The 20,602-nt window shown below is 47.5% G+C and overlaps 1 protein-coding gene across 6 annotated transcripts; it reads left to right on the forward strand.

Annotated features, from left to right (window-relative positions):
- The first annotated feature begins 6,555 nt into the window (after positions 1 to 6,555).
- On the forward strand, positions 6,556 to 18,976 carry LOC123120682 (peroxisome biogenesis protein 12). 6 transcript variants are annotated; one of them, XM_044540690.1, is made up of 13 exons: positions 6,556 to 6,914; positions 7,571 to 7,904; positions 7,977 to 8,097; positions 8,206 to 8,321; positions 14,649 to 14,754; positions 15,517 to 15,665; positions 16,588 to 16,843; positions 17,183 to 17,292; positions 17,531 to 17,605; positions 17,706 to 17,792; positions 18,048 to 18,134; positions 18,335 to 18,472; positions 18,563 to 18,976. In XM_044540690.1, the coding sequence occupies exons 4-13, from the start codon at positions 8,232 to 8,234 to the stop codon at positions 18,632 to 18,634; spliced, it is 1,170 nt and encodes a 389-aa protein (XP_044396625.1). In that variant the 5' UTR covers positions 6,556 to 6,914; positions 7,571 to 7,904; positions 7,977 to 8,097; positions 8,206 to 8,231; the 3' UTR covers positions 18,635 to 18,976. The 6 variants fall into 6 exon arrangements, with proteins under 6 accessions (XP_044396625.1, XP_044396637.1, XP_044396620.1 ...); XM_044540702.1 differs by lacking the exons at positions 7,977 to 8,097; positions 8,206 to 8,321 and having other exon boundaries at positions 6,557 to 6,914; XM_044540678.1 differs by lacking the exons at positions 6,556 to 6,914; positions 7,571 to 7,904; positions 7,977 to 8,097; positions 8,206 to 8,321 and adding exons at positions 8,331 to 9,969; positions 10,093 to 10,396.
- Positions 18,977 to 20,602: the final 1,626 nt, after the last annotated feature.

Raw genomic sequence — 20,602 nt, forward strand, 5'->3', positions numbered from 1 at the left:
TCCGAAGAGGTATCGGTCCCTCGCGGTGGAGTAGATCCGGATGGATGAGCAAGGCTCTATCTCAAAGTATGAGCTATCACAATGCTAACCCTAGAAGAGAGGTGGCGGAGTCATATATATAGGATAAGGGGACGATGGGGTACAGGCCCTCAGCCCAACACGCGCACGCAGGCGGGGTCCGGATGATCCGGGTGGGGAGCCAGATGATCCGGGCTTTGTTCGGATGATCCGGGTGATGGCCTGGATGAGTTGAAGACGCAGGCGGTGGAGGCGGTGGCCTGGATGTCTGGAGGGGGGCGTCCGGATATCTGGTTGGTGTTCGGATGATCCGGGTGCTCGTTTGGATGATCCGGCTTCGGGGTCCAGCTTCGGGTGTCATTGGGCGAGTTATCCGGATTGTCCGAACTGGGGTCCGGATCGTCCGGGCCCTCGTCCAGATCGTCCGGCCAACCTGGGACTTGGCTGTTTTCCTCTCCGTCTTCACGCATGTCTTCCGCTTCCGATTCTCCTTGCTTCCTAGCTTCTCCATGGCTAACTCCTTGGTACCTGAGTATGCAAAGCGTCTCCATTTGAGGTAGTAGCCATGTCTCGTGTGATTCAAAAGGGAGTTGTGAGAGGAGTGATGTCACCTCGGTTTCGAGAGCTCTTGCATGTGCTCTTGTCATTGGTCCAAGTGGTGTTGTAGGAGATGTAGATGCGTCCATGGGGATGATCGTGGGATGCTCCACATCAGACCTCCTACAACAAGATGGCGACAAGACGGTCGAGCAAGGGCCATCCCCTTCGACCACGGCGACGAGCGCGAACCTCTTCAACAACATGAAGACGACGCCCATATTGGACACTCCGAGTCAAGCTACACGAGCGCACATGGAGACATTTGCACCTACATCTCTCTGACACCCACATATGTCGAGATGCCCCAATTGCCATGTGAGGAGAGCCACCACCACATGAGTGACATGAATGACTCCACCATATGTGACATTGAGTGCATTTTCTATGAGAGGATGAGTGTGACCACCACTAGCCCCACACATGAGAGCATGCCAGACATCCTATGTGAGGTTGAGAACCATTTGGGTGACTCCACCAACCATATGAGTGAGAGCTTCTTACCGGGAGTGAGTGAGCCACAACATTTAGTGAGTGAGGTAGTTGAGACGGCATGTGAGGCCACTATGATTTCTAATGACTTAACCTCTACTCCTAGTGTGTTTCCTTCTTTGGTGCTAGGTCTCCTACATGATGACATGCCTATCCTCGACTAGTCCATACCTCAAATGGAGACGGCGATGGCCATGGTTGAAGAAGATGCACCCCCCACATGGTACCATCAAGTTGAAACCTCACCTACAACACATGAGCGATGCTCCAAAGGTAACATAGGTGATGGTACTTCTCGTGTCCCACTAGCGAACTATCTTACCAATCATTGCTTGCATGATGTTGACCCACCTATTCCTATGCTTCATGCTAGTGCGACTTCCTCATGTCATGACTTACCAATTTATGATGAATATGATGATGAGGATGTTGAGTTGCCTAGTTGTGATGCTATGCTCCATAGGATATCATGTGAAAATTCTTTTGGTCACATCATGTTCGACAACCCATTAAACTTGTCATATGCTATGAGTGAGATCTCTCATATTGTTTCATCGCAATCTCAACATAGTAACTATGCATGCCCCATTAAAATAAATCCTATTTGCACTTATGGCATAGATGACAAGGTCATGGTTATTGGAATGTGCTTCTCTTGTGATGATATTGCCATGCTCTCTTTATGTTTGCGCAATTCATCTATTATGCCATGCCATGATCACATAGAACCAAATATGCTTTGTTTTGGATGTTGTCAATATTCTCCATGTGATGTTTCTATAAATGCTTGGAGGATACCCCCATAGTTTCCTCATACATATTAGGATATTTTGATACATTCCATACTTTGCATGATTCCCATGATTTCGTGCGCCATATGCATTCCATGAATAACAATGCACTACATATTTCTCGTGATGCATTACACAATTTGAGTCTCCATTATACTATACATAATACCAAACCTCTCATGATGGATGACATGTTTCTATATCACGCATCTCATTTATTTGAGCATTGGCTATTTTGTGCTAACCAACACATACACGTGCGCATCATGATGGATGATGTGTACATATACCACGCACACACAATTTCCCCTTTGTCTTTGTTTTGTGTAGGTACTCACGTATACTCGTCAACCTCTCAATCCCAAGAGTTGACGAAACGAGCTCTTGAGAGCAACGACGATTTGGGATCCCGTAGATTGTCCTTCCCATCGTTCTCTTCGTGCAAGGACTAACCGCATCTCTTTTACTTGGCTCTCACACGGCTCTGGGCTATATATCACTTGTTACATTATGCCCATTTTATCGTGTTCACCTTGCATGTTATGCCTCTTTACATGACTTTGCCATGCAATTGTGACCCTTGCTTGCACTTACATATGATTCACCATCATGCTACTCCTATGTGTATTTGCATGCTTGGTGGAGATCCTTGTTGCTATTGCCATGTTTACCATGTGCTTCATGCTATTGTTGATTCTTGTGTTGGGAGAGTCATGATGTTCCATTACTATTCACATAGGACTTCTTGCCAATACAATGATGATACTTTCCTCATATCTTGCTTTCATGCTTGTGCTATGTCATGTGAATTATTCATGCCCACTATTTGCACACATGACATGATTGCCATGATTACCTCTAGTACGTTGAATCTTTGCACTACTAGCTTGCTTGACTTTATCACTATAATTACTTGCTTTGTTGCATCACCCATGTTCCATTCTTACTCGCTTTCTTGGGTTGATGACATATATCTTCATGCCTCTCACTTGATTTGTCTTGATCATTGTCTCTTTTGTCCATTAGTTGCCTCTTTCATATCCACTTGTAGTGCAACCATACTATGCTTATTGATCTTGGAGACTTTGACACCTTACTTATGATGCATGCTTGTTTGATTGAGCCTATTGTATTTGGTTGTCCTCGCATCATATGCCTCCATACTATGGAATGCTCCCTTGTCCTTTCTTATGATGAGCATGATGCATACACTTGTTGGGTATCTTGCTACACGAATGATAGGTTTTGCACTTCCGCTAACCTCATTTTGTTTTTCCGAGTGTTTGCCATGTTCTTTCGTTTTGAAGGATTCACAAGGTGGCGCCATCACGAGACATATTGGTCAGCCAAAGGTCTACATGATGCGCGACACCAACATTTTCGACATCCTCATAACGGTGAACTCCTTCCCTTTGAGCCATCCTCACATAGACATGTTGGATGGGTCACTCTTTCATTGTTGTTTCCTTCTTGTTGTCTACATGATGCATCTCGCGAACGGAGGAGCGACAATGGAGATTGGCCCTATGGACCTTCACATTGAGGAGCGCTCGCACTTATTGGATGCACCTTCGGAACTCCACTCATGCCACGACATCGAGCTTTGGTACATCAATACTCCTTTGACTTTTTGTACCACAACATCCATATTTGTTATTGTGCTACCACATGTCATGCTCAATGGACATTTCATACTCACCGCAAGTTTGCACCCTATGCATGGATTGACTCACATTATCATTGCCTTGTTGCATCTTGTATTCCCATGTCATCCATGGTATATGAGCTTGAGCATTTCCTTAGCAAATTTGTTGTGATCTTCCTTGATGGCATATTCATACATCATGATCATATTGCCCACCATCAATTGCATGATCAAATAATTACATTGAGCGCCTATTACATGTTCATGCTTTTGATACACCGTCCCATTATGACATCATTTTGCACAATGGTCGCATTAATTGCATTCAACACACCTTTGTGCATACTAAAAATGCTTTTATTCCCATGAATGCTTTGCATATCATTCTATATCATCTTGATAAGCTTCATGCGCTTTGTCACGAACAATCTTGCCGCACGGACTCATACTTACTTCATGGACACTTTGTGTGCGCTAACCATTGTATTTCCAAGTGTCCTTTGTGTTTGCTCATTTTGCATGTACCACATACCGGAGACACCTTGGAGTACTTGGATTGCGCAATGTCTTCATCTACGTCCAACTACAAGTCCGTCCACGACAATCGTTTCCATGGTGATGAGGATCATGATCAGATGTCGGATCTTTCCCAAGGGGGGGGGGGAGATGATGCGGAGCATCCCACGATCATCCCCATGTACACTTCGACTACTCCCCAAGCCCCAAGAGGACATACGATGAGACCTCGACCATACGCCATTGGACACAAGGTGAACTCACTCCTCTTCGAACCGTCACTTTCCACATATGAGACATGGCTACTACCTCAAGCATGGACCTTGCATATACCCAGGTACATCCGAGATGACCATGGAGAATCAAAGGACCAAGGCCAAGCATGGAATAAGAGAAGGAAGAAGAATAATGGAGCAAGACAGGACTTGCCCGGATCATCCGGACCCCTAGCCGGACGATCCGGACACCCGCTCGGACGATCCGGACCCCCGCTCGGACGATCCGGGTAATGTGCCCGAAGACACCCGAAGCCTGCTCGACGAAGCCGGATCATCCGGACGGCCGCCCGAACCATCCGGACCCCCGACGACCGGATCATCCGGGACCCCATCCGGATCATCCGGACTATGCCTGCGCGCATGACTTGGGCCGAGGCCTGTGTACCCCTTCGCCCCTCACTTACCCCTTCGTGGCTTAGACTATATATACCCCCCCTCTTCCATTTGAGGGTTAGCAATGTGATAGCTCATATTTGAGATAGAGTTTTGCTCATCCACTTGGTTACTTCTCCTCGGAGCTCACGACCTCTTCGGAGAAGACCCCCCAAGCGGATTCAAGACCCCATCACGGGAAGACCTTCAAGACCTCCTCTCGGAGAAGAACTACTGCCACTTGTATCGTCCCTTGTTGGATTCGGATCGTGTATCTCTTTGCGTTTCGAGGATCTAGCATATGTGTGACCATCTCTTGTTGGTTGAGTGATTTCTCTCGTGTTTCCCTCGTGTTCCCCTCGTTTTCCTCCTCATGTTCTTCGTAGGATCCCCTCCAATCGTGAAAGATCGGGCATCTAGGGTTCTACCCTACATCAAACGACAAACTCAGCCCAATCTGTCCGAGGTCTGAAAATCCACCTGTACATGTATCTGAACTAATTGATCCCACTACCAGAACGTGGGATAGGCAACGGCTTGAGGAACACTTGATAGCTCTTGATGTGGACGATGTCCTTAACATTCCGCTGAGTTCTCGGGTCCAGGAATATTTCTGGGCATGGCATTATTATAAGCGGGGGTTATTCTCGGTCAGGTCAGCGTATAGGATGATCACTGCAGTAAAGACACAACGTGAAGACTGGCTTGAGCGCCGTTCTGGCCACTCCAACATAGCAGCTGACAAGAAGTCATGGACCGAGCTGTGGAAAGTAAAAATACATCAAAGGTTCGTGTCTTTGTTTGGAGGCTAGCTCATACTTCATTTCCCACTGGATCCGTTCGTTGCTCAAGGAATATGTCCACGACTGATGCATGCTCAATTTGTGGGGCATCGGACGATACATGTCGTCACTCTCTAATCAACTGCCGCATGGCAAGGTGTACATTGGCGTTAGGTGATGAGGAGCTCCTAGAGCATGTAATATCAAACAACACCGACAATGTTCGGTTATGGCTATTCTGGTTATTCGAGTCGACATCACAACAGGATCTTGCACGGGTTTTGGTGACCTTGTGGGCAATTTGGTGGGATCGACGGAGGGATGACAATGAGTTCCAAAGCCCGATTTCTACATGGTGTTTCATCAATAGGTATCTTCAAGACCTGGGAATTGCTTCTGCTAGACAACCGCATGAACTGATAGCACAACCGGCACGACTTGCTCGGAGGTGGATTCCACCAGCAGGCACAACTGCGAAGTTAAATACAGACGGCGGCCTTTCCCGCCAAGGTGATCGAGGTGCAGCGGGGGTTGTATGCAGAGATCATATCGGACGGTATCTTAGTTCTTTCTGTTACAGTCTATGATGGTCTTGTGGACGCAACATCATTGGAGGCACATGTGGTCAATGAATCCTTGGCGTTAGCTAAAGACCTACACATCCAAAGCCTGGTTATTGCTTCAGATTGCCTTCAGGTGGTGACGAGTATCAACAAGGGAGCAGCCACTGTTTACGCAACGGTGATCAGCGATATTAAGCATCGGAGCAGTGACTTCAGAGATGTTTCTTTTAAGTTTGAGCATAGAGAATGTAATTTTGAAGCTCATGATTTAGTTAAGGCAGCTGTATCATTGTGAGTGGGTCCGCACATGTGGTTAGGGTGCTTACCAGACGTTATTTGTATTCCGAACGTCATTGAGTTCTAATAAAGTCCCTAGTTCATCTCAAAAAGAACAAAATGTAAATATTGCGATTTGAATAAAAGCTTCGTGGAATTGTCTAAAAAAGTTTTAAAAAGTAAATAAAAATCCCACGAACCAAACGTAGTCTCTTCTTCTCCCTCACGTCTGGACCCGTCTCCCTCACAGCTTCTCTTTTGCGCCCCACCTTTCCTTTCTCTCACCGGCGTGGACGCGCTGGGCTACACGAACGCACCACCGGATAACCCCGCGGCCCGCCGCCCGCCGCCGGAATACAGCTCCGTCGCCGTACCTCGCCAAGACCCCGTGTCTGCAACATAGGCTCGAGGCCTAACCCTATCCCCCGCCCCCTACACCCGGAGGAGGCCGCGACGGCGGCGGCGGCGGCGGCGCGATGCTGTTCCAGGTGGGAGGGCAGGGCGCACGGCCCACCTTCTTCGAGATGTCCGCGGCGCAGCAGCTCCCGGCCAGCCTCCGCGCGGCGCTCTCCTACTCGTTCGGGGTAAGTAAAACACCGCCCCCTCTCCGATGCGATCATGCCCATCGATCCGGTTTGGTTAACTAGCTGCGTCTATTAGTATTGGGTGCTTATGACTGTTCGAATAATGTCTGTTCGTGCGTTACATTGTAGTGGATGATTGAGAGTGCGAGTTCTGCTTGTGTTTTATTTGCTTCATTGAATATATGCTAGGTTTGATTGGTGAGGCCACGAAATGTAGTTACCCAGGGAAGACAGTAATACGCAATATTTGCAGCTGGAAAAGTTGCTTCTGCTGCCGCTGAAAGCCAGTATTTCGTCTTTTTAGGTTGTTTGATTAGCTGCAATGACTTGGGTAAATTAATTGCTACGTGAGGAATAGTGATTTTTTTTTGAAAGAACCGGTGAACCACCGGCATTCATATATTAAGCAGGTAGAGAGCGGGAAACATGTTCATGATCAAGTGATCATGAGTGGTTACAAGAGGTTGGTTTCGAAGACCCTGAACACCAGGGCTGAGGAGGGATATCCTGCTGTCTAGCCTGGATCTCCTAATGGTGTTGCCAGGCATTTGGCCCCTGCTAGTTTCCAACTCTCTGCATCTCTTCTTATCGCTGCGATCACAGAGCAGATTTGGCTTGGCTCGTGTCTGAAAATTCTGTTGTTTCTCTCCCTCCAGATGTGCCATGTGACGAGGAAGATCATTGTCTTGAGCTTTTCTCTGAGTCTTGGTCTTGATTGTTGAATGAGGCTGCGCATGATGCAAATGGAGGAGGTGCTGTGGTCTGAGGGAGCGGCAAGGCGCAGAAGCCTGTCACATTCATTCCAGGCCGAGATCCTTCGCCATATTTCCTTACTGACCGGGCACTCCCAGAAGAGATGTACTGACGTCTCAAGGTTTCTTGTGCAAAGAGCGCAGAAGTAACCATTCTCCCATCCTCTGCATTGGAGTCGATCGTTGCACCAAAGACGGTTTTTGAGCAAGAGCCAGAAGAAAACTTTTAAGTTTCCAGGTGCCCATGTTTTCCATATCAGGTGTTTGTCGTCCGTCTTCAGTAAGCTGCTGAATTGCTCTTTGTAAGCAGATTTTGCACTGTAGACGCCCGCGCTGTGAAGATGCCAGGGGATCTTATCATCCACTTGTGGTTGCAGCGATATTGCTTCGGCCCGCAGTGCTCTCCATAGGATGATGAAGCTGTGAATCAGGTTCTCGTTGGGTCGTATCTTCATGTCCAGCACCCATTTGTCATTTTCAAGCGCATCAGCAACGCATCTGTTTTTGCCCCCTGATCGCTTGAACAGTCCTGGAAACAGAGTGGCAAGGCTTGGAGAGGTGATCCATGGGGATTGCCAGAAGGAAGCTGTTCTGCCGTTTCCAAGAGTTACAGAGGTTGCATGGTCGAACAAAGCTTTGTCTTCCTTGTCGCAAGGTAGGTCCGAGCCCTTCCAGGGTCTGTCTTCAGTTTGCCATGACAGCCACAACCATCTGAGTCGCAAAGCGCGAGAGAATTTCTGTAGGTCATGGATGCCTAGGCCTCCGTATTCCGTCGGCGTACAAACTTGCTTCCAGGCAACCTTGCATTTGCCACCAGTAAGCTCCTCATCTTGTGTCCAAAGAAACTTTCTGCGGGCTTTATCAATCTCTCTGAAGAGAAGCTTTGGTGGCCGAAGAACAGAGAGTGCAAAAGTTGGGATCGCCGAGAGAACGCTCCGAACAAGCACTCTTCTCCCTGCGATATTCATCAGTTTATGCTTCCATCCAGCTAGACGAGCTCGGATGCGGTCCAGGATGAACTGAAAGTGAACCATTTTGGCACGCCCGAGGCTTATTGGTAATCCCAAGTAGCGTATTGGGAAGGCAACAATCTGTCCGCCAAACGCATGCAGAACTTCCTGAAGGTTAATGTGATCACAGCGAATGGGCGTGATGGTGCACTTGCTGATGTTGAGGTGCAGGCCTGAGGCTTCCCCAAAGCTGGTGATGATCTGAAACAGTTTGTCGAGCTCTTCCCGAACTGGGTTTGCGAAGATGACAGCATCGTCCGCGTACAGGCTGGTGCGCAGTTTCAGTTCTCTTCCAGGCAGCGGGGCAAGAATGCCTTCATCAGCAGCTTTTGCTATGAGCCGGTGGAGGATGTCAATGGCAAGGATAAATAGCAGCGGGGACAACGGGTCTCCTTGCCGCAGCCCACGGCGGTGGATGAGAGGGATGCCAGGGTCACCGTTCAACAGGAAAGCGGATGAGGATGATCTGAGAAGCATGGCAATCTAGTCCCTCCAGCGACTGCTAAAACCCAGCTGCTGCAACAGTTCAAACATAAACTCCCAGGAGACCGAGTCGAATGCTCGAGAGTTTAATCAGCAAGGCCGGCTTCTTTTTTCGGTGTAACGATCGAACTGAGTTCCTGACATAGAGGTAGTTATCTTGCAGGCATCTTGACTTTAGAAAAGCGCTCTGAGCTGGCGAAATGATCAGTGAGATTTTCTCTGCCAATCTTATCGAGAGTACTTTGGTGATGAGCTTGGCAATTGAGTTGATGAGGCTTATCGGCCGAAAATCTCCCACAGATTCAGCTCCATCTTTCTTAGGAAGCAAGGCCCGGATAGGCTGTGGAACTGGTTGAACACTGCCATCACCTCATCTTTTATGATGTCCCAGCAGCTTCTGAAAAATTGTCCGCTGAAACCGTCAGGCCCAGGGGCTTTTTCTGCCGGGGATTCAATGATCGCTCTCCAAACTTCCGCTTCAGTGAAAGGAGCATCAAGTCCATCAGCTTGGATCGTTGGCAGGTTTAGAGCTTCCCAGTTAACGGTGCATTTCCTGGGTTCAGCGGCTCCCATGATTTTCTTGAAATGCTCATAAATGGTGGCAGCCTTCTCGTCATGCTCGATCGCCACATGATCTTCAGATCGCAGAGAGTGAATGAAATTTTTTCTCCTCCTTGAGCAGGCCTTTGCAGTGAAGAAAGCAGTGGTTGCATCTCCGGCCTTGAGCCATGTTATCCGAGAAGCTTGGCGACGACGCGCACGCTCGACGGCCGCAAGACCGATAATCCTCTGTTTCAGAAGCTTCCTCAGGTTGAACTCAGCTGGGGATAGCTGGCGCTTTTCCATGGCCACATCGAATCTTAGGATTAATTCAGAAGCAATGTGGAACTGCATCTTCGCGTCACTGAATAAACTGCCGCTCCAAATCTTCAGGTCTTTGGCCACCCGCTCGAGTCTTGTTTTGATCCTGCTGAAGGCGCAGGTTTGCGTGGCGGGGCGTTGCCATGCCCGCTGCACCGTTTCTCTAAAGTGAGGAAAACTGACCCAGAAGCTTTCAAAACGGAATCTTGCTCGTCGAGGAGGGGCGGTGGCACTGGCAAGGATGAGGGGGCAGTGGTCCGAGCAGGTTGTGGATGCGGCGACGAGCATGAAGGAGGGAAAGAGGGCTTCCCATTCTAGGTTAGCGAAGAATTTGTCGATGCTAACTAACGTGGGCGATTCCCGTTCGTTACTCCAGGTGAACCTCCTATTTTTACATTTGATTTCTTTGAGCGCCGCCGGGTCTAAAGCTGATCTAAATCTGCTCATCAACCTCCTATTTAAGTTGTGGTTGTTCTTGTCTCTCGCCTCGTAGATGACATTGAAGTCTCCGTTAACTAGCCATGGAGTGCCTACAGGAGGTGCCGTGCTAGCTAATTCAGCGAAGAAGGCGTCTCTGTTGGTGCCGTCAGAAGGGCCGTATACTGATGTGAGGACGAAACTAGATGCCGAGCTAACTAGAGTGACAGTGGCTGTGATGGAGAATTGACCAACTGCCTGGGAGCAGACGGACACAAGATCACGATTCCAGAAGATTGCAACTCCGCCCCTGGAGCCGATCGCCGGAAGTACTACGCAATCTTTGAAGTAGCTACCGCCAATGTCCCTAATCATGGTTTGAGATCATGTTTCTATTTTTGTTTCCTGGAGGCAGAGGATGGCGAGTCGCTGTGCCGCTCCTACCTCTCTAACTGTTTCCCGCCTTGCCGCTGAGTTCAGCCACCGGACATTCCAGGACATGATCGCACAATTGATGTTACTCATTTGGACACTTGAGTTTGCTCCAGAGACTAGAATTACTAATGATGAAGACGAACAGATACACTTCAGCTACATTCGTGGCATGTCGACGGCCACCAATAGGCCCCAAATTCCGTCGACATGAGAACTGAACCTCTAACCTGAAACTATTCATGAAACCTAACTTGAGCCAGTCCAGGACCGACTGCCTCTGGAGGAAGCAACTACAACTAGGTAACATAATCTAAGCTGCCTCCCCGAGGGGAGCTCCATCAGGGCCGGCGAGTCCGGCAGCGATGCGAAGAGCTACTGGATCCTGGCGTGTGAGCTTTGCAAGGCCGTAGATGTCTTCTTCGGTGAGAGGCTCATCGAACTTCTTGATCAGGGCTTCGGCCTCCTTTGGGGTCATCTTGTCGTTTGGCCCCAGAAGCCCGAGGTCGCGGATGATGTGAAGCGTTGCACGGTGCGCCACCGGCACCTCCGAGCGGTTTTTGGCCTGGCGGGCGCTCTGACGCACCGGAGCTGATGCAGTCCGCGTCTTCCTCGGAGCAGACGGGCGGGGAGGGGGCAGGATGGGCGCCGGAACGTCGGTGAAGAGGCGGCGGGGGATCGCGACACCGTCTTGGTCATTGATGTCCATCTGCTGAACCCTCTGCGTGACCGCGCCCACCTGCACACCAACAGAAGAGGTGGATGGGGCAGGGGCACGGCAAGCTTGGGAAGAGAGGGCAGTAGTAGTCTTGGGGTTGCAGTTGTCGTTGTCGGTGAAGCAGAGAGGCTCGGCTGTCGCCTCCGCGACAGCAACGTCGACATCATTTGCTGCAGCAAGGGGCGGAGGGGGAGGGGGAGCCAGCGCTGCTGCTTCTTCGAAGAAAGCAGCCACCGGGTCCGGGGAGGTGCGCCTGGGTGCAGCTTCTGATTGGGAGCGGGGTGGGGTCCGGGTGCGCGCGGACGGAGCGTGCTTGTCCTTGGAGAAGCTGAGACGGTGGTGGTGTTGGCCCTGCCGGCTGGTGGGCGTGCGGCTGCGCTGACGTTGATGACGCTGCTGGGGGGGGGGGGGCGCCGCCGCAGGAGCTTCATGGGAGGGACAGCCGCGCCCCAGGAGAGTGTCTTTCCAGGAGCGCCGGCCCCCTCCATCGTCCACGTCGTGGCTGTGTCTGGGGCCGCCGAGGGACATGCAGCGGCATCCAATGCTGGCCACGGCAGGTCCTGGGCGTTGCGCGCGGCCTTGCTGGTCGGGGGCCTGGCCGTCTTCGATCTTCATCATCCAGGTGCCGGGGTACGTTGCAGGGAACGGCCTGGTGTCGCTGTCGGACTCTGACGATGTGAGGCCACTCTGCGGGGAGGAAGAGGAGCGCGGGGACAGCGGAGTCCAATCTTCGACGAGGTCGACGTGGATGAGCAGGTCCTTGCGGCGGACCCATGGCGGAGGCGTGACGTCGCGGCTCGGGGGGGAGAAGCCGTACATCTCCTCCGTTCTGCCCGCGCCACGCTTGATGATCCACAGGGTGCGCTTGATTGGGATGTGGGCGACATCCCACACCCAGACCCAGGCGCCGAACGTCTTCGTGTCCCCTTGGTCGTAGGTCTTGCTGTCGAGGCGGTCGACCCGGCACCGGTCGCCGAGGGCCTCCTCCGCCCCCTCGACCGACCACAGCTGCATGGGCAGATCTTCAATGACCACCCTGACATGGAGCTTGAAATTGTCGTGGGTCATGTGGTCATCTTCGTGCCAGGGCTTGATCCGGAGCACGCCCCCGTCGACGGTGACCGAGCCCTGGCGGACGGCCAGGTCGTGGTGCGCAGGGAGGTTGAAGCGGACGAAGAAGTCTTCAGGGTGGTGGTAGGTGACCCGCAGGAGGTGCGAGGGGATGCGCAGCTGCTTCTCGAGGGCCTTGCCGACCGCCATGGGTTGGTGGGGCACGCCTTGTCGAGGGCGGTGAGCAGCACTACGTGGTGGCGGAGGATGGTCTCCTGCTGCTCCATGGCCGGCGTGGAGATGATGACTTTGTGGCTTTCGCGTGGGCGGCGGGAGGGGTCGGTGTGGAAGTGGCGGTTGGCAGCCATGGGTGCAGGCGGTGGTGGAGGGGGGAAACGGAGGTGCTCGTGCACTGGCACTCTGGGGCGAACTTGGTCGCCGGCGGGGCGGTGGCGAGGGTTGAGGTGGCACTCCCGACCAAAGTGGCCGGGTTTTTTGCAGTAGATGCAGCGGAGAGGGTCTCTGCAGTCGATGCGGCGGTGCTCCGTGCTGAGGCAGCGGAAGCAGAGCCCTTTGAAGCGCTTTAAGAAGGCCAATCTTCCTGCCGAAGCATTGAAAGCGAGGCGACGGGGAGGGCGCCGGGGAGCAGGATGAGCCGGCGAGGATTGAATGGCGCGCCGGCTTTTCCGCGAGCGATAAGTGCTCCAGCCGTCCTCATTGCCTGAAGAGGGTTGGTCGGCGGGCGGGGATGGAAAAGCCACGATGGATTTGAGCATGGGGCGCCCCAAAGGGGGGGACGCGGCCAGATCCGCGGAGGAAAGAGGTGGAGCAGCATGGGAGCACTCTCCCCGGAGCAGGATACACGGCGGATCCGGAGATGGAGCGCAGGGCGACCGCGGCGAGACCGGGGCGTCGGACGGACCGAAGGATGCAGATGGATCTTCCCCAGATCCAGGAGATGGCCATGCCGAGCGGTCAGCAGGGGGGGGCGAGGGGCGTTGATGGCAGCGACGCGGAGGGGGCCATCGGCCGTTGGGAGGCGCAACTGCCCGCGCGGGCAGCCACGGGTTTGGTGGCCGCCGCGGCCGGAGTGGCCCGCGGATCGGTGGTGCGGAGGGCAGGGAGGGGGGGAGCTCAGCTCAGCCAAATTGGATTCACGTATTCTTTTTAGAGGGATATTGAGTTCACTTGTTGCTGAGCTGAATGCTAGGGGAACATTGCTGGGTTGTGATGTACTGTATATGTTTGACGATGAAGGGAACATCCGAACATATAATATTGTACCTGAATAATCGACTTGATAACTCAAACTAGCATGCTTGTTAATTCGAGTTAACCACCCTGAAATCTTAGCCTTTTCTCCCTTCAGAATTCTCACTCATGGATCCCTACTGTTATGCAATGAGCTGAGATATACTGGCAAATAAATCCAGGTAACAATATAGATGGTACTCAATATAATGGCAATCTGAAAAACACCCAAGATTACCACTCGCAACAGAACTTTGAAAACGAATATATGACGAGGCAAAGTACCAGTATCCTCTGTGTGCTTGTTTTCAGTTGCAGGCTCCAGGATGCACACAACTGATGGATGTGCCTATATTTGAGAAAGTCAATTACAATTTTACTTTTGATCTTAGAAGCTAAGAACATCCTTTTCCCCTCTTTTTCTGGTCACAAGAAGTTATTTTAGGATGGATTGCACATAACAAGGCAGAAAATTTGCCTTGCAAAGGGTACCCTCCAAAATCTCAAGAGACAATTTTGTTATATCAACAATACGGGTGTTTCTCAGGCAGTTAAGTGATCTTGTACCGGGGGCTGTTTGTTAGAAAAGTGCCTAGGTATTGGAACACGACAAGTGCTATGTTTTACAAGATTTTCGTTAAAGGAACAAAGTTTCGAGTTATGACCTGTTTAGTACTTTTTTCTTAGCCAAACTTATTACTGTCTGCGTAGTTTATCATGCACCCTCTTTCCAGTGCTAATTAGTCGATACTATATGCAGGTTTTTGCACTAAGGAGGCCATCCTTGCATAAAGTTTTAGATTATGAAGATGAATTCTTTGCTTTGTTAATGTCTGTTCTTGAGTCCCATAGTCTACGAACAACAGGTTCGTTGTCTCTGTAGCAGAACTCCCTTTTCTGTTGAAAAGGAACTTTGTTTACAACCTTCATATTTTGAACAATGGAATGGTAATATAGGAATATCACGGGAAAATGTATTATTATGTACTCCCTCCATCCGGAATTACTTGTCGCGAAAATGAATGTATCTAGATGTATTTTAGTTCTAGATACATCCATTTCTGAGACAAGTAATTCCGAACGGAGGGAGTATTTAGTTTAGTGCTAATCTTTAGCTATTTATTTCTCTGCATGGTGCGCATCATTGAGAAAGAAATTATACACCACCCTTTGATAGCTGTTTAAATAAGGCTACCCACCGATCTCTTAATTCAGCCTTACATTAACCTCAACATCTCAAATCCTACTTGCAGGGTAGGTTCTTACCAGTACTTCTGTTATCTAGTGCGACTATGTGGCAGAGAAGTAAACTTTTAATTCGATTAGTAGCTTCATCGTGGAGTCACCCAATGTATATCCCAGAAGAATTTATTTTTGGTTGTGGAATAGAACCATGGATACAACATATTAAGGTAGAAGAATGGAATGACTCCAGCTTAAGCCTTAACACCAACTCATTCCACAAATGAAAGAAATAACCAGGACTATGCATTTAGCCTAGTTGTGGTAGTTCAATTGTATGATTGATAAAACAAGTCTGACAAGTTATCGGCAAACAAGTAATTATATTACCAGCTTTTGCCATCGTGATTGTGTTTGATTACAACTTTCCTGCATATATCTTTCAGATGGTTCCTTTTCAGAGTCGTTATATGGTCTCAGGCGGAGACCTGTTAACGTTTCAGTGAACAGAAGTAATCCTGGTGCAGAATCTAATGTCAAAGTCTATGACTCTGCACTAAGGAAGCGCCAGAAAACCCTCTCTGTTGTATTTTTGGTAATGATGTCCCCTGGCAGAGATTAATTTGAAGTATTATCTTATGTTGGCTTTGTTACGTTCTGGATTTAAATAGTTTTAGTTATGCTGAATTTTGAGCTGCTACCTGTGAGCAACAAACCACCCAAGCCCTACTAAAGTGATTTCTTTTATTGAATGCATTCATTTTTTTATCTGGGATCTCATCAGGTTAACACTTACAAACAAAACTCACCACATGTTAACCCCTCGTGATCTTGCAATGTGTATCCATAGCTGACTTGTTCACCAAGACTCCAGCAGACATCACTACCTGGGTTACTTTACCTCACTAGCAGGTTTACGATGTGAATATCTATGTGTCCTCGTTTTAGTTACTGTCCTATGAAGACATGTACTCCCTCCGATCCAAAATAAGTGTCGTGGTTTTAATTCAAATTTGAACTAAAATCACGACACTTATTTTGGATTGGAGGGAGTAATATTTAATCTGTATCTATAATACGCTTCGCTGCTGATAGTCTGCCCATGCCTGAATTGCAGGCATATTGACCCCAATTGCTTAATGTACTTGTTCTCAATCTGCTTAGTGTGCAACTTTATTTACCTTAGCATCTCAATGTTGAAATTTGATCCCTCTAGTCAAAACTGCGACACTTATTTTGGATCGTAGGGAGTACGTGCTTTACTCAAGCTCTTATACTATTTGAAGCTGTGATTTTCTGCTTTTACAATACAGTTCGCAAGTTTCTTCAATAGCCTATGCACATCTTCATAGATTCTGCAGTTGACAAATTTAATCATCTAGTTTTTAAATTTTTGTCTCGTTAAGATAAGATTGTAAATTGATTTATGAAATATGTAATGTAGTGCAATGATGAAAATCATGAAACAGCTCTGTTTTGCAAATTCTGCTATTAACCTGCTCCAAATATCTGTATAGGTTGTTTTACCGTATTTCAAGTCAAAGTTGCAGTCTGTATATAACAAAGAAAGAGAAGCAAGATTGCAGGCAAGCCTATGGGATCAGGGTGAGGTTAGATTCGACGAAGCTGGCTTTGTATCAGATCAACAAGGGGAGACTTCTCAAGCACAAGTTGAGACTACAGCTGGAGAAGTGTCACATCTCACGCGCCTTAGGACCAATTTTGCGGCACTAATAGGTGTTTGTTATCCATGGATTCATGCGACTCATGAAGGTTGATCCACTACTCATATATATGAACATCTTGTATAAATCCTAACTTGTTTAAAGCCTTTTCTGTAGCTGATAATTTTGGAAAGCTCATTTCATCTGTATTTCTCTTATATATGACCATTAAAAGATGCCTACGAGTTTCAGTTTTGCGATTTGTTTTGTTAGTTTTGTATGACCTGGCTTTTCTTGGGTCCGTCTATAACTTTGCAATGCTTGTAGACTTTATTACTTTATTCCTTTTTTATACATTTGATGATGCGAAGTAATTGTGCATCGCTGCTCTGTCTGTTTCATTACACGGGCAACATAAATTAACTTATGGCCCTATATTGATTTGCAGGCCTTTCATTTGCTTACCAGTTGCTGTATTTGTTGGATGCTACTGCATTTTACAGTCCAGGACTTCATGTGCTTGGGCTTCATGTTTGTCGTGCTACTGGACAAGAGCTGGTATAATACTTACCAATTTCCATTAGAGCGTATATTACTGGTTAGCATGTAGCGCAACATATACAGAACCATACTTCTGAGCTTAGTATCATGATTCATACATTATGTCTAATCTTTTGCATTGAACTTTCCTTGCTGATAACAGCTTTAAAAAAAATCAAAACAGCATTTACCGTTCCATATTAACATATGGTTATTCTGCTGAGATGCTTCCTCTTGCCTTTTCTTGACAAAGTAGATGGATTCATCTTCTAGGATATCAAGAATTAGAAGTCGTGAACTCGAGAGACTTCGTGGTCCTCCATGGTTAAAGGTAGGAAATGACAGACACTACTCAATAGCGGGATTTTCTTACAAGTATGAATTGTCTAGTCATAACTTACAACAAGATTATTTTTATATGATCTCTGCAGACTGTTCAGAGGGTGCTCCTTAATTGTACGCACACGACTCTAGATTATGCACAAACTGGTTTAATTGCTGCGGTCTTCTTTTTCAAGGTCAGTTCAAACTTCTTCCCTAGGAATTCAAGAGATTAAAAAATCTTTCAAGGTTCTGTCACTCGTATAAACTTTCTTTACAGGCGGACAGTTTAGGTAGAATGGAATAATAGTCCTGGCATGTGGTTTCTCTTAACGCCTTTTAATGTGTAATTTCATGTTCTTCCTGCGTTAGATGCATTGTGATGCAAAGCATGATTCCACTGTGGAATGTGGAACTGCACTAAATGTTCTCTTTCTGGTGATCTTATCTAGATGATGGAGTGGTGGTATCAATCTGCTGAAGAAAGAATGTCAGCTCCGACTGTATACCCCCCACCTCCTCCGCCGCCGCTACCAAAGGTATATGTGGTATATACTTGTAAATGTTTGCAAGAAAGCTACCACCATTCTCTGGCATCGACACCAACTTTTTTGATCTGAACCATGGATGACATCGTAACTCTTAGTTTTGCAACTATGATGTTGCCTGTTGTCTGTGAAGTACAGTTGTAATTATTTACGGCAGCAGTTTGATATCGTGCTCTTATAACTTTCATCAGGTTGCTAAAGATGGACTTCCCTTGCCAACTGACAGGACGCTGTGCCCTCTGTGCTGCCAAAAGCGCAACAACCCGTCTGTTCTTTCTGTTTCTGGTTTTGTGTTCTGCTACAGTTGCATATTCAAGTCTGTCTCTCAGGTAGATATTCTCTTAAACCAGCCATTAGAAGCTGTCATTTTTTATGTGTTCCAAGTCTGTAATGTGACATTGTCGATTGTTTTACTTCAGCATAAAAGATGTCCCGTGACATTGATGCCTGCCACTGTTGAGCAAATCAGGCGCCTCTTCCATGATTTATAGCTTGAATAGGCGCAGTTCAACTAAAGGAAGTACTCCCTCTGTAAACTAATATAAGAGTATTTAGATCACTAAAGTAGTGATCTAAACGCTCTTATATTAGTTTACGGAGGGAGTAGCTTATATGGGCTCAAGGCTGCTAGGGACTCTGGGGCGAGAAGAAGCTTTTCCCGCATTCCTGTTGATGCAGAGATCACACGAGATACAGTTTCTGCTTCACGTAATATCCATACAGCTCTTGTGCCATTTTTGTTGTTTGTTGAAACTTCAACAGAGATTTAGACCGTGTAATAATTACTGCTAGGTGATTATTGAGTTGATTTATTAAAGGGGGGGTTGATTGCATTGGTCCTTGTTCATTTCTGGCACTTTGAATTTGTGCAAATGTCTTCTAATTTCTGTTAAAATTGGCTGAATTTGATATAAACGTGTGTTAAACCGGTTTCTCTGTCAAGTTCAAATTTGACCAATAGTACCTTTGAGTGTCATCTGAAGGTTTATTTAATAATTCAAATATCATGAGTTTAAACCCTTGCAGTTGTAAGTTTCACAGTCTGCTTTGAAAGTTTTCAGGTTCTAGTTTGAATTTTGCAAGGCAGACGTTTAAGAAAGATAACCAAAAAAAAAATGATGATGGAAGAGAAGCAAGATTTGTTAGTTTGGTCTCTCGGAGATGCATAAGGGTAGGGTGTGTGTTCAAGGGGTAAGTGTTCGTGTATGTATGAGCATCTTTGTTTGTACAGTGTTTATACAGGTCAGGATCACCGGCTCTCATTTTTATGTTAATATACGAAGGGATGCAAGCAGTTTTGCATGGAAAGTGAATATATATCTACAAATGTTAGCTCTTTTCCTTACAAGTTTAGATTTTGCGAACTACTATAAGATGCCTAAATGTAACTATGACGAGCATAATATATATGAGCGGCTTGCAACGTCAAGGGACTAAAGTAAAACTCAAGTAATTTTGCATGGGATAGAATTAACGGAAAGTATGTGAGCTCGGAGTAGAATTAACCGAAATCACATGGAGGTAAGATATATCCGAACGTTCACTTTCCTGGAGAGATGGTAATCACTGTTTGGAAAGATGTGAGACCACCAAAGTTCCTCGACACTTGCAAGGTAAGGGACAAAAGTAGTAATTGAACTTGAAAATAGAATTAACCGAAAGCCCACGTAGGCGAAGATTTATCTCGATGTTTACTTCTTATGAGGGATGCTAAATGTTGTTTGAAGAGATGCCAAACCACCAAGGTTTCTTGACGCCAACATGGTTCACCTTCCCTCCTTGTCAGTGGCGGAGCTACAGCAAGGCCGAGTGGGCCATGGCCCGCCCAGTCCATGAGTTTTTTCTATTGTATACCTACTGTTGGGCCATGCAAAATAAGCCCAGATACGTATTTCCTTCAGCCGGCCCACCCAACTAATTGGGCCAAGCTCTGCCACTGCTCCTTGAATCTTCCCCACAAAGGCGAGGTTAAACTCACGGTAGACCTTGAGGTGTCCTCCAAACCTTTATAAAGGACGTTGTAAAATCATAATTTGATTCATCACCGGTGACCCTCGCTATCCACTCCCTCATTTCCTAAATATTTGTCTTTCTAGAGATTTCAACAAGTGACTACATACGGAACGCAATGAGTGAATCTACACTCTAAAATATGTCTATACATCCGTATGTGGTAATCCATTTAAAATCTCTAAAATGACAAATATTTAGGAACGGAGGGAGTAGGAGTTTCCACCCGCAAGAGTAACAAGATCAAAGGGGAAAGCTTGTAACTTCTCAAATTGAGAAAGTGGTTGGTCAAAAGAGAGAGTAAAAATAATTTTGGATATGGTTAGGCCATCCCTCAAATCTCTCACAAATCTATCGAGGAATCGATGAAGTAGGGTCAAGAGAGAGCCAGAAGAGTTCTTGCCCATGTCCTAAATGTTTGGCTTGTAATATAGGTGGGGAAAAACTAC

The sequence above is a fragment of the Triticum aestivum genome, chromosome 1B, assembly GCF_018294505.1.
Source record: "Triticum aestivum cultivar Chinese Spring chromosome 1B, IWGSC CS RefSeq v2.1, whole genome shotgun sequence".
NCBI classification, from domain to species: Eukaryota; Viridiplantae; Streptophyta; class Magnoliopsida; order Poales; family Poaceae; genus Triticum; species Triticum aestivum.

Excerpts from the sequence above, each read along its gene's own strand:
- LOC123120682 (XM_044540673.1), top strand. The coding sequence starts at position 10,262 with ATGAGGGGGCAGTGGTCCGAGCAGGTTGTGGATGCGGCGACGAGCATG. Across the intron at positions 15,666-16,587 it reads CCCTCTCTGTTGTATTTTTG|GTTGTTTTACCGTATTTCAA; the intron begins GTAATGATGTCC and ends ATATCTGTATAG. Across the intron at positions 16,844-17,182 it reads GATTCATGCGACTCATGAAG|GCCTTTCATTTGCTTACCAG; the intron begins GTTGATCCACTA and ends ATTGATTTGCAG.